This window comes from Engraulis encrasicolus, chromosome 19 (genome assembly GCF_034702125.1).
Source record: "Engraulis encrasicolus isolate BLACKSEA-1 chromosome 19, IST_EnEncr_1.0, whole genome shotgun sequence".
NCBI lineage: Eukaryota > Metazoa > Chordata > Actinopteri > Clupeiformes > Engraulidae > Engraulis > Engraulis encrasicolus.
This window is the reverse complement of record NC_085875.1, coordinates 38,243,740-38,257,310: the sequence shown is the minus strand read 5'-3', so window position 1 is coordinate 38,257,310 and position 13,571 is coordinate 38,243,740. Positions and strand designations below refer to the sequence as shown.

The 13,571-nt window shown below is 44.4% G+C and overlaps 3 protein-coding genes across 4 annotated transcripts in view; all 3 read right to left on the bottom strand.

Annotated features, from left to right (window-relative positions):
* Positions 1 to 3,869, bottom strand: part of nin (ninein (GSK3B interacting protein)) — a 47,220-nt gene extending 43,351 nt beyond the window's left edge. Inside the window, exon 1 of one of the 2 annotated variants that reach the window (XM_063184324.1) lies at positions 3,574 to 3,869. The gene's annotated coding sequence lies outside the window, so the exon portion shown is untranslated. The remainder of the gene's footprint in view (positions 1 to 3,573) is intronic. The other variant, XM_063184323.1, reaches the window with a different exon arrangement.
* Positions 3,870 to 5,328: 1,459 nt separating this feature from the next.
* On the bottom strand, positions 5,329 to 8,039 carry LOC134469885 (neoverrucotoxin subunit alpha-like). Its single transcript, XM_063223909.1, has 3 exons — positions 7,929 to 8,039; positions 7,456 to 7,521; positions 5,329 to 5,925 (listed from the first exon to the last, which is right to left on the bottom strand). The coding sequence occupies exons 1-3, from the start codon at positions 8,037 to 8,039 to the stop codon at positions 5,377 to 5,379; spliced, it is 726 nt and encodes a 241-aa protein (XP_063079979.1). The 3' UTR covers positions 5,329 to 5,376.
* A 609-nt stretch (positions 8,040 to 8,648) lies between these two features.
* Positions 8,649 to 13,571, bottom strand: part of LOC134435397 (NACHT, LRR and PYD domains-containing protein 12-like) — a 7,607-nt gene continuing 2,684 nt past the window's right edge. The window contains exons 3-8 of the mRNA XM_063184322.1: positions 12,979 to 13,571; positions 12,323 to 12,413; positions 11,051 to 11,205; positions 9,943 to 10,116; positions 9,424 to 9,597; positions 8,649 to 9,110 (exon numbers count right to left, since the gene is read on the bottom strand). The exon at positions 12,979 to 13,571 is cut by the window's right edge and continues 951 nt beyond it. Coding sequence (XP_063040392.1) covers positions 8,936 to 9,110; positions 9,424 to 9,597; positions 9,943 to 10,116; positions 11,051 to 11,205; positions 12,323 to 12,413; positions 12,979 to 13,571 — 1,362 coding nt within the window. The 3' untranslated portion in view covers positions 8,649 to 8,935. The remainder of the gene's footprint in view (positions 9,111 to 9,423; positions 9,598 to 9,942; positions 10,117 to 11,050; positions 11,206 to 12,322; positions 12,414 to 12,978) is intronic.

Genomic DNA, 13,571 nt, shown 5'->3' with positions numbered 1-13,571 from the left:
ATGAGCTGCATGACCACAAACACCTCGGCCAGTGAAAGTGATCTGATGAGCAGGGGCTGGCAGCATGTCGACATGAGCTCCCAGTTGAGCTGCGCTACTGCACCAAGCTATAGCAACGTAACTAAAGTAGTTCCCCTGGAAAAGATGATGCAGGTCAGAGGGCTTCGGCATTCTTTTAAGGGGTGAGAAGGTGCTCTTTGGTTAGGCCTATATGCAACTTGCAACAAGGTTGTGAAGATATCCAGGGCCCTCTTCTTCTTCGTTTTTCATTAAAGCTTTGAAGAAGAGTGCCTTGGATATCTTCACAACCTTGGTCCTTGTTCCCCTGGGAGTTAAAGTTTGGGCTTTGTCAACTGCCTATTGGTAGCTCTCAACTCAACAGAAGGAGGGAGACCATTTACAGGGCTCATTCGTCAAGGAAGAGGACAGCACAAAGCTACACACATTTTAGTTTCCAATGTATTTTGCAATATGGTGGAGGAAAATGACTCCAGTTAAAATTAAAATCCAAAATAGGATGGATTTGAAGATATCAGTTTTTTTCATAAGCACTGAGAGGAAGACCCTGACAAACAACAATCCATAAGGGCCAATCAATTGACATCACCTGCACACCACTTTGTGCAAGCAGAGGGGCTGGATAATCACCATGATTGCAAATAGCAATGAAGACAATAGCATTATTAACTATTACATACGTGTGAAAGTGGCTGCCAAGAAGAAGGGTAGCCAGATCTGGCCTCTCGTATAGGTTAGTGCCCTAGGCCAGCCCTCCTCTTTCCTTTTTGTGGAATTACTATGTAGAAATGGGCATCTGTAAGCAGTGCGATAATAATGTTATTTCTAAAGTTGATTTTCCACTCTAGATTGATTCCGCGCCCTTCCTCTACAAACTGAGAATTATGACACTTTGAAAAGCTGCACTGCAAACAGAAGCCTTTCAAGGAGTGGGGACTAATTCAACCAAAAAACATAAACTAAAAAAAAAGAACACTCTTGGTCACGCCGGACACCTTTATTGTCTATGAAACCTCCCTTATTCAGTGTCAATCTCCACAGACCAGGGATTCCCAAACTATACCATGACAAGGCCCCCATATGTCTGTATTATATTCCAATTAAGGGCTACCTTAAATGCATCGTGCCATACTATTTTTTTCCCCATGCGCAGCCCCTTTCAGTCTAGGTCTGTGAAATGTGTCCCACTGGCATGTATAAATGAATAACGATAACAATAGTAATGTTCAGAGATGCAATAAGTCTTACATTATCATAATGCAGATGATGCAATTTATTTAGAATATTATCTTATTTTTTGTGTATTTTGGCATACATTAGTACACACACACACACACACACACACACACACACACACACACACACACACACACACACACACACACACACACACACACACACACACATACATACACTGGCCTAACACCCCCTCACTTCCCCCCAAGGGGTCCCTGGCCCCCACTTTGAAAAGATAACAGCAGTCATCCTTCACACCTCATAACACAGCCAACGTACATGCGATACATGGGAGGTGAGACAACAAACACAAACTTTGATATTAAAATTCAGGGGTGCTCAATTTACAATTAGTTTGAATCAATAAAAAGAACCATGTAGCTATACACACCTGCTTGCACTTTGTCTCTCAAATACACCAATTCCTTGCACACACCCTTTCTAAGATGCAAGATCAGTTTCACAACACCACATCCCACTGAACATCCACTGAACACAGCCTATGGTCCAGCTGCTCTTTGTCAATGACATCATTAGTGGCCGTCCGATTCAGAAAGAGGGGAGAGTGGACAGGTGTCTCGCTCCATCCCCCTAAAGGCCCCCTTTCACTCAACACACAATAGCCCATCAAGTCGTGCTCAGACACATGCATGCACACACACACACACACGCCAGGGATTACTAATGTGCATAAGACCCTTGCAGTTGCACACATACGTTTCCCCACAATATATCTCTCCCTCCCTCACACACACACACACACACACAGTACTGTTCCAATCGCAAGAGCAGCAGTTTGCCAAATATGAAACAAAAAGGAACACCCTTCTTTCTAGTCGCCTCCACATGAAAGCAACGCCCATGGAAGTGTGCCCAGAACAAAGAGTGTAAGAATTGAGCGTCCTTGCAAGTTTAGGACTCATGGAAGACATAAAATTGGCTCTTTTATGCACACGTCCCATCTCACGCACACGTCCCATCTCACAACTGTATGCACCTACAGATATTTACTAATTCATTTTACCTGCTGTTAACTTTTGTAAGCTATGAAGAGTGCCATATATGATCATTTCTTCAATAACATAGAACTGAATGACTTCTACAATGGACAGTCACAGACTAGGCCCTATACTAGATTAACAAGGGCCCTAAAGGGTTTTGGTGCATAATAGGCTACTGACAATGCTTCATGTCGCCACAAGTGACTCCACTGGATTGACAGACAGGTGGATGTATGGCATGGGGCCAAGGCCAGTCTAGGCCAGGTAAATTAAAGGACAGCAGCATCGCGGGATAATCCCAGCACCTGCTACAAACACACCGGGTGGTTTAGACAGCAGCCTAATCTCGAAACTGAAGCCCCAAAGAAACGCAACGCCGTGCTGCCTATATCGACCACCAAAAAGGAGACAGACTGCCTGAGGGAAATTATGCCTTATTGCAAAGGCATTCTCAGGCGTTTAGCAATGCGAACTGATAAAGGCCAGGGCAAATACATTTTTAATCATATGCCCGACCGGACCGTTAGTTTGCTGGAATGTATCCACTCCAAGCTCAACAGGAAGTACTGAAGCAACAGGCGTTTTCGACTTCTTAGCATTTGAAAACGACATTCCCAAACAATCCCAAGACTAAAGAGCAACATCACACAGGGCTGTGAAAGCTGTAAAAATTGAATACTTTTGCTTATGGTTCTGATGAATGTATAAAGACCAGTAGCGTGCAGCCAGATTGGGTTTTTTATTTGAAAATTGCAGATCAGTTGCATGTCATAGGCTACCACCAAAATGGACAAGGAGGATATGAATGAACGACATTGTCCCTGGCTGTCTGAGTTAAAATTAGTTGAATAGCGGTAGGCCCATGACCATCAAAAACAATGTAAGGAGACACAAAGCGCCTGGCGTAACTTGAAAAAAGTCCTGCAGAAGAGGGCGATTTTACGCGGGGGAGGCATTCGAGTTACATTGTGGCAAACGCGAAGTATCAATTTCGAAATAGTACGAAAATGTAACAATTCCACGCTTCAGTTAGGCCTACAGTCCAATCTTAGACAACGTGCTACGTTATGTTTAATGGCTTCCACAACCCACGTTGCCACGAAAAAAAAAAACAATGAAATGTTTCCAAATTAGCCAACATTCGGAGAGGAAATCCAATCAAAGCAGTGCAGATCTGTTGATCTTGGTGGGGAGACTGAGTTGGGGATAGGTTGCCAAAGATGCAAAAGAAATCACATTCCCCAACAATCGACGCAGTCCTATCAAACAACAAACCAATGCACACAATAATAAGACCACAAAAACAATGTTCACTTACCCACGAGGGTTTGACTTAATCCGAGGATAGGCTACTCGCGCCCCCTTTCAAAACAGTCTTCGGGACAGGGAATAAACTCTACAAACTTTCCTGCCGCTTCATATTTTATGTACCATGAGCTTCGCAGACTTGTTAGATAAGCCAAATTATCTGTTAAAAAACATACGGGAAACGCAGTGTGCTCAAAGGAAAAAATGTTTGCCGTGACAATCCCAAATCTGCCGCGATTCCCGTCTGGTGGTCAACTGAATATTTAGAGGAGGATTTTTGAAAAGCGTCTGAGAGGAAGAGGCGGCGACAGAGACGAAGTGGGCTTCCTCCACGGCTGCTCGAGCGCTCCTCTGCCTACGATGACCAGCATCAGATGCACTTTTTTATGATTTAACACTGAAACTGCTACAGCCTGTCAGACATTGGACAAACATAATGACAAAACAACCACATTCCCCTCAAATCAGCAATTAAAATACAATTTTAATTCAGTCCAAATGAGTTTTAATTAGTCCCCTAGAATAGGCAATGTTCCAAGGCTATATGCTTGGACGACATAGCCTAATCAAACCCATGCTCTGTGTAGGCTACATGAAGCAGACGAGGGCTGCGAACAGTGATGGTAAGTCCCCGAGGAATAAAAGATGTCCCAGGTGGATTGGGTGAGGTCATGTGTTTACAAAGGTTTGTAACTGTTTTGGATGTGTGTTTTTATCTCCCTTCAGAAATGTGTCCCAATTTTTTTTTTTTTTTACAAAAACCACTTGACCCCAAACCATGTGATCCCATGTGCTCACAAAAATGCAGCTTTTAAAAAAATATATGTATATCATGGTTCTAAGCTGATACAATGATGTTGTTGGTTTCCCACTGAAGTTGTCTGATATGCCAGTTGGTAGACCTCCTCTACAGTAGTAGATCTGCTTTCGCCATCTGCCTGCAGCGTACGGTAATGCAACTGAGCAGTCTGTTGGTCAAAAGCCAATATGCTGTTAAGTAGGGAATATCACACATTATTTCCATCCATTCTCGTTTTATTCAAGGATGGTCCTTGGTTAAAAAAAAACAAAAAAACATATATAACAAACAGCAACATAACAAAACAGCACAGCCTACTCCACAATTCACAAATGAACACAAAGCACAGAGCAGTACTTCCCTTGTCTTGGTGATGATGAGTAGGCTATCTGACCATGCTCATGATGGGACTTACCAAAGCTGAAATGCGATGGTTTGGTGACTCACGTCACAGATAAATCAATCTATAAGGTCCCTCAGTGCGGCAGGACAAGTACCTACACTATCTATCATCAGGCATAAAGTCCTGAGTATTTCAAACTACATACAGGACTGTGCCGAAGTGAAATTAGGAAGCAACAGCTTACTATCCATTCTGCTCTTTCGCACTGTCCATTCGGCTATTTCGTGTCATTGCATTATATTTGATGTCAGAGTTTCAGCCGTACTGAGAGCAACACAACCCCTGTGTGACTGCTGCATACCTGCACTGTTATGGTCAAATGATCACCAAATCATATGCATGCATCAATTGATTGATTGTGACCTAGACTTGTGTTTCCAGGGGTTTTTGTCCCAAGTAACCCTTTCCGTCATGCGACTAGTACCCCCTCACTTGTGCTATCTCTGTTCCTCAGCCTCAATGTGACAACACTTTTTTTTGTTATTTTCACATTTTTTCATGTACCCCATTTTTTCATGAACCCCTTACCCATACCCAGATTGGTACACCCACCCCTGCTTGGGAACCACTGATCTAGACTACTGCACACGTGCCCATGCATTTGTCCAAGCTTATACTGTCATCGCCCCCACTCTACGTTGTGTGTGTTGTAGGGGCCCCTGGCCCCTCCTCCTGATCTTGCACAGGGTGACGGAGGCCTTGGGCCACACCATGAAGCCCGCAAAGAGCGGTTCAGTGAAGGTGGCCCGGTACGTGTGGAGGTGCTGGATAGCATCCGTGGAGACGCAGTAGAAGGACAGATTCCCACCCGGCCAGTCCAGGTACACCCCCACCCTCCTCCTGGAGGATGATGATGATGGCGTCGCCACGTGGGGAGTCCCCTCCTCCAACCCTGAGGACGGCACCTCCACCCTCTTCCCATTGCGCCAGGCGCAGTAACGGTGTCCGTGTTGCTTGGCCCCGTCATTGCCACCGCTGCTGCTGCTGCTGTTACTATCGTCATGACATTCCAAGCTCCAGGATTGGTCATTTTGGCCCAGCACACACCTGCTGTCCTCCAGCTTCCTGTTCATGGTCTTGTAGGCCACGCCAACATCGACGTGCCCCGTCCACCACAGCTCCCAGTAGCTGCGGTGAGACAGGCTCTCCCTGCACAACACCTGCAGCGAGACAAAGTGTTAATAAACATACACTGTGTGCAGAATTATTAGGCAAACATGTTTTTTGACCATATTGTACATTTTATGCATATTTTCCGCCACCAACCTTTATGAACATGAAAACCTATTGGATTTAAGCATTCCAGAACATGCATATGTGTATAATACGATGGGAGTGTGATCAAAGGAGCCCAACACCCAATATCTGGTGTGCATAATTATTAGGCAACTTTGCTTTCTTCTGGGAAAATGGGCCACAAAATAGATCTAACAAACTCTGAAAAGTCTATAAACAATTTTGAAGTCTTCCAGAGGGATGTGGGTCTCTTGAAATAGGCAAGACGTTGGTCACGGTAGCACAGAAGTATCAAATGCACCGTTATAAAGTCATCAGTCTCATATGAAATGTCACTGCCATAAAATGAGAAGAATTTAAGGTGAAACTACAAGAACAGTATTACCCTGCAGTGCTATCATATTCCAGAATGCAAACTTACATCAGGTGTCCAGAAGAACAGATTGTTGAGCACTCAGAGACATAGCAAAGGTAAGAAGGGATGACACCAGACAACCATTTAACAAGTTAATTAAGTCAAGACTGGGTCAAGAAATACCCTAGGACAGAAGGTCAAAGGTATTATGGACTGGTGAAAGTGACTATTGACAGACAGGGTGGATGAGCCCATAGCTGGATCTGTGAGGGAAAAGTTTGCAACTTTCAAGAAGACAATGGTATTTATGCAGTATTCTGCTGGCATTTGAGTAGAACTCAGGAACTCATCTGAGTGTGCACATTACCGATCTAGCCATGGGCTCATCGATCTGGTCCATTAACAGTCACCTTCATAAGTTCATAAAACCATTGACAAAATTGTTGACCCAGTCTTGACTTGAGTTTCTTGTTGAGTGGTCTTCAGGTTTCAACCTGTTTTACCTTGGTCATGTCTCTGAGTGCTGATTACAATGTTCTTCTGGACACTCGATGTAGGTTTCAGTTCTGGAATATAACAGCACTGCAGGGTAATAATTTTGTGGTAGTTTGACCTTCAATTCTTCTCAATCCGGCAGTTACTTTGTGAGCACAATGCATGTGACATGGCTTCGTAACAGTGCATTAGATGGATATGACCAATATCTGGGCAATTTCAAGACAGCCACATCCCTCTGGAAGACTTCAAAATTGTTTATAGACTTTTCAGAGTTTGTTAGATCTCTTTTGTGGCCTATTTTCCCAGAGGAAAACAAACTTGCCTAATAATTATGCACACCTGATATAGGGTATTGGGCTCCTTCGATCACGCCATCTCTTAATATACAAATATGCATGACCTGGAATGCTTAAATCCAATAGGTGTTCATGTCCATAGAGGTTGGTGGCGGAAAATATGCATATAATGGACAATATGGTCAAAAAACATGTTTGCCTAATAATTCTGCACACACTGTACACAAACACCCGCACGCACACATGCACACTCACACACACGCACCATGCACGAGCGCGCACACACACACACACACACATGCTACCTGTGGCCAGAAGGCAAAGCGCTCCGGACGCTCAGAGTACAGCTGTGGCTCCTCCAGGAAGCTCACCTACAAAAATACACACACACACACACACACACACACACACACACACACACACACACACACACACACACACACACACACACACACACACACACACACACACACACACACACACACACACACACACACACATAACTAAATAATACAGTGCATCACAACACATGTGCCCTAGCCCCAATTGGTCAAAAGCAATGTTTTGACACAGTTAGTTTCATTAGAAACAAGAAACAAAACAAAACCCGTACCTCAGTAGGGACATTTCATCATCTTATCTATGTCTGGACCACACACACACACACACACACACACACACACACACACACACACACACACACACACACACACACACACACACACACACACACACACACACACACGCACACACGCACACACACAAACACAGAGCTCACCTGAGAGCGTCCCTCGGAGAAGGCCAAGTGGGTGTTGGCTGTGTTCTCGTCCAGTGTTGGCACACATGAGTCTGTGAGTGACAGAAAAATAGGAGTGTGTGCATGTGGCATATGCTTCAGAGTGTAGTAGTGTGTATGGGATGTTAAGTTCAAAGTGCTTAAATGAAACGGGTGATGAAACGGCTGCCTTGGTCTAGCACCTTGTAGATATTGCATTCATATATGCACTTTAATAATTTCTGATTTAACTATTGTTTTGGGCTGATTATACCTTTATGTTTGATAATGGCAGTGAAGAGATGAGTATGTCAAGGCAAGGAGCTTTCCTAAACATCATGGAAAGCTAAAGAGCAGTGCCATTACCAGGAGGACACTGGGACACTTACATCTACCCGGACCCGACTCCAACCAGAGGTCTACCACACTGTTGACACTGCAACACAATAATAAACGATTGATACTCAAGACATGTTTCATATGTATGTAAGATTAACTCGTCAGACTCAGATCTGACTCCAATGATACTGGAAGTCAGCTTGAGACTCAAAAACCACTGATAGTTAAAACATGAAAAGGAGGTTGTCTGCCATACCTCTCTGTCTCTCTGTCTGTTATGTGTCCATGTATCTAACCCAATAACCTGTAGCCTGGAGTGAGGGGCCAGCAGGGCTGAGAGGAGAAGGTTGGCCATCTGTCTGTCTGTCTGTCAGCCTTCCTGTCTATCTGTTTACCTCTATGCCTGCTTGTCTGCTTGTCTGTCCTTACCCTAGCCTGTAGCCTGGAGTGAGGGGCCAGCAGGGCTGAGAGGAGAAGGTTGGCCATCTGTCTGTCTGTAAGCCTTCCTGTCTATCTGTTTACATCTATGCCTGCTTGTCTGCTTGTCTGTCCTTACCCTAGCCTGTAGCCTGGAGTGAGGGTCCAGCAGGGCTGAGAGGAGAAGGTTGGCTGTCTGTCTGTCTGCCTGCCTTCCTGTCTATCTGTTTACATCTATGCCTGCTTGTCAGTCCTTACCCAATGGCCTCTAGCCTGGAGTGAGGGTCCAGTAGGGCTGAGAGGAGGAGGTTGGCTGCTGGCTGCCCAACCACATTGTGCCTCAGGTCCAGCTCCTTCAGCCTGGAGTCCTGGGACACCACGGAGCACAGTAACGCACTGCCCACCTCCGAGATACGACAGGATGACAACCTGCAGACAGGTGGATGGAGGTAGATGTAGGAGATGCCCACCTCTCTGTAGTTCTGTGAGTGACATTGCACTTCCAACTCATAGGGTAACTTAAGAGGAGAGCTACTTATACTGGAGCTACACTGAGATAAGACACAGACTTCTCTGCCGTATCAATTAGCTTCCACTTCAATCATAGGAACTGGAAACAACAGACACGGCAGTGCAGTGAACATTTAACAAAATCTTTTCAATGTGTTTTTGACACAGCTTGACATAGTATAATACAACACGTCCAGTGTAGCCCCGGTGTTAGCGTTGCTTTATGGCACACCTGAGTATTTGCAGTTGACAGTTAAGGCTCTGCAGCTGTGTGGATAGCTGCATGGCTCCTGCATCACATAACTGGTTGTTGCTGAGGTCCAAGACCCTCAGACAGGAAGAGGCGGAGCTTAACACAGGGGCCAGAGACTCGCAACCACACTCCGTTAGACCACAGCCTGACATCCTGAGAGAGAGAGAGAGACAGAGAGAGAGAGAGAGAGAGAGAGAGAGAGAGAGAGAGAGAGAGAGAGAGAGAGAGAGAGAGAGAGAGAGAGAGAGAGAATTGTCAGTGACTGCAGTTGCATGTGGAGAATATTCCCATCTTGAATGGAATGGTGGCAGAATTTAGCAGGTGCAGAACGTTATTCCACACATGTAAACTGAATATTGTTTGTATTCCGAAACTTGCTTTAAATCAAATACTGATAAATACTCTGCAATGTGACAAATACTTAAAATACGAAAAACTTTCTAGGTTCCTTTTAGAACTAATATGTTAAGGTGTAAGAGAGGTTGAGGAGGGGCTGACTTGAGAGTGTCCAGCCTGCAGGGGGCACTGCTGAGAAGGGAAGCCAACAGTAGGATAGAAGGTTCCGTCAGGGGATTGCCGCTCAGATCCAGCTCCCTCAGGGCCGAGCTGCCCACAGCTACTGCACTCAGCACCACCTCCATTGACTGCTCCGACAGGTTACAGTCAGCCAGGCTACAGAGGCGTGAAAGACGGGGGTGGGGGTGTGTGTATGGAGAGAGAGAGAGAGAGAGAGAGAGAGAGAGAGAGAGAGAGAGAGAGAGAGAGAGAGAGAGAGAGAGAGAGAGAGAGAGAGAGGAAGTGATGGAGGGAAAAGTAACAAGGTCCGCACATTTGAATTGCATACATACCTTCTAAAAGTCAACCCCCTTTACAACGTGCCAACCAGGCTTGTACGAAATTCCGAATGGAAAGAATTTCAATTCAAAATAATGCCATAATACGAACACTAGGTGGTGGTGTTCTATGTACTTTCAATGGGTGGTGTAGATTAAATTCAAAGAAATTCAAGGTAATGGCACCACCTAGTGTTCGTATTATGGCATTATTTTGAATTGAAATTCTTTCCATTCGGAATTTCGTACAAGCCTGGTGCCAACTGAGGATCAACCAACTGACCAACATAACAGCATATCCACCTTATATGTAATCAACGGTTGCAAGAACAAGAACAGCACCATTACTACTTTGTTGGCAGTTGCTAGTAGTGGTGAATCATTCAGATGGGCATGCCGACAGGAACTAGCAGATCAGAAATTCTCTGGGAGCACTGTCAACATTGAAATGCACATGACTGAAAACCTATTGCAGTGACGTAAAGAGAAAGAGGATGGAAGCAGGAAGCATTCGAGTTGTGCAAAAGCATCCTACAGTATATGGTAAAAATAGATTTAATACTCATTTATTGGATTTCACCACCAGTTCACAACATATGATATTTCAAATTAAACATCTCCCCTTGGTACGAGAAGGGAGTAGCCCACACCTGGAACCCCCCCTTTGAACCCCAAAACAATTACACAGCAAGGAAAAAAGGGGAGTCAGTTAAGTACATTGTGAAAACACGTGAAAGGTGGTGAAAAGAGGACGGTAGAAAACATAGACTCACAGGGCCCTCCTGCAGCACCTGATGGCAGGCAGGAGCCTCCTGCGGCCCTCTTCTGAGGTGTTGAAGGCCCTCGGCTCCAGCTGCTCCATTGTCTCCTCCGACATCAGCAGCACACACGCCAGTGCTGAACATTGAGACGGCCGCAGCGCCTTGCGCTTTTAGGGTGACAAGACGGAAGCAATGTGTTGGAATGAACAAACAAAAACAAACAAACAAAGAAACAATGAATGAATGAATGAATGAATGAATGATAGCAAATACCAACTCTTAAACTGCTAACTAAGATTGTAATATGCTACATTTAAAATGGATTCAAAAATGGATAGAATAGAATATAGAAAATAGAATATAGAAAATAATACCTTAACACATTGAATGCTAGACACACTCACTTACCAAACCATAATAACACGTTTTTTGGTGTTTTGTCTACATTTTTTATGTGATCTTCTATGTGATTTTGATTACTCTGTGATGAACAGAACTGATATAGGTCTTGACCACTCCAACAAAGTCGAAACTCCTACAAAGTCACGATTTGGATATTTCATCTGGGCATCACAAAACGTATTTGATTGTTATTACAGTGAAGTATGACATCATGTCAAGTTTTGTGGGTAGAAAAATAGAAATAAATTACATTTTCTACTCAGAAAGACAAATGCCCATGTCAGGAGAGATTAGCAGCTAGCCTGTCATAAGATATGGCTGTAAACATTAGTACTGAATTGGTCCAGGTGTTTTTTTTTTTCTTCTTTTATTTCAAATAATTTACCTGGCGGCAGCTGATTTTTTGGGGCGTGAAAACACATTTAGTTGGACAATTTGAGCTCAGAGAGTCAAACTACGCGTATGTAACAAAGTTCAAATTTTTTAAATCGCTTAGCTTGGGCTAACTTGGGAACGGAAACACCTAGATACCTACGGTTTGCATATGTAAAGCTGAGATGTGTATCCATAGGTCTAACAAAATATTCGGTGGCTGTTTAAAAAATGTTGAAAATAACCCACCTACAGTAGTAATAGTAGTAGCAGCAGCATCAGCAGCAAAAGTAGTAGTAGTAGTAATAGAGGTGGTAGTAGCAGTTTATTACAGTAAACCCAGGGAAAATTAAGGATATATTGTCATATTATATTTGTGCCTAAACCCTAATGGTATATTAGCTAGTGTGTGTTTTTATGTATGGACACACAATATGAAACATGATAGCAAAGTATATAGTAATATTATAACAATATATAGTACACTGTTATGGCTTGGTATACTGCTACCTTCTCTCTCCCAGACTGCAGGTACCGCTGGATCTTCTCATGGACCGAGCGATCGTTCATCTCCAGCAGACAGTGGAACAGGTTGATATACCTGTGTGGAGACAGGAAGTGTTATATTCAAGCTGCTGGAGCAGGTTGATGTGCTCTGCTATGTTTTCATATTGGTCTTACCTGATCAGAACAGAACAATATGTCACTGAGAACATGCACAGGGTAAATGAACCATCTGTACACAACAACAACATCCACAGTGTAAACAAAACATTTCCCACTGGCCTACATTATGTGCAGAGCAGTTTGGTGCAGTTGAATGCCAACCGTTGGTTCACACAACCTTCAGATTCACCATTGGGCGTTGCCAGACTATTCGTTTCATTTTATAGTCTGACTTGCTGCGCTATCTATTCAGTGTAATGTAATGCAAAATGTTAATATGTGGATGCGTCAGGGCCGGTCCTTGCCGGACTCCATCTTGCAGGGGGCGCATGATTACATTGAAAACAAAGATGGGGAAAAATTCTAGCAAATTAGCACCTTGGGCCAGGAGCCTGCACAGGAAGCAAATCAATCAATATATCTACCAGTCAAAGTCATTGTATGCATATGTAGTCTAAGTGTATTTGGTCACCAAGACGTTTCTGAACAATTTGACATACCTCTCGGGACAGATGTCTACCTCATTGATGTCTTTGATATAGCTGATGGTCTTGGTGATAGCCCTGGAGGAGTTCTCAATGCGAGGCAGTAGACCTCGGCTATGTCCCTCTCCCTGATTGGTCCTATGGCCAATGGCCAGAACTCTGTGATTGGGCAGCAAACCTTGGGGTTGCCTCTGATTGGTAAGCAGACCTTGGAGGAGCCTCTGATTGGTCTCAAGGGCAATGCCCAGTAGGAAGCGAAGGAAGAGATCCAGGTGGCCATTCTTGCACTCCAGAGACCTGTTGATGGCTCCCTTCATAAGGACATGCAGGTCTGGATCGTAGGCCTGTGTCACACTCTTGCCCTTGAAAAGACCTCTTGTCTGGCTGGAGGTGGGGCTGTTCTCTGGGAGGAACGACCTGAGTGCATCTCTGTCCTTCACAATGTAGGACTGGAATATGAAGAGGGCTGACAGGAACTCCTGAATGGTAACATGTACAAAGCTGTAAACCTTTGCCTGGCCGAAAAGAGACTCCTGGCGGAAGATCTCGGTACACATGCCGCAGTAGACTACGGCGTCTTGCACTGCAATGCCACAGCTCCGTAGGTC

What these genes read in the sequence shown, in the direction of transcription:
- LOC134469885 (XM_063223909.1), bottom strand. Translation starts at nt 8,039, where the DNA reads ATGCCACATGCACACACTCCTATTTTTCTGTCACTCACAGACTCATGT. An exon ending in TCTCCGAGGGACGCTCTCAG is followed by an intron (nt 7,522 to 7,928) that starts GTGAGCTCTGTG and finishes GTATTTTTGTAG; the next exon opens with GTGAGCTTCCTGGAGGAGCC. An exon ending in GCTTTGCCTTCTGGCCACAG is followed by an intron (nt 5,926 to 7,455) that starts GTAGCATGTGTG and finishes GTCTCGCTGCAG; the next exon opens with GTGTTGTGCAGGGAGAGCCT.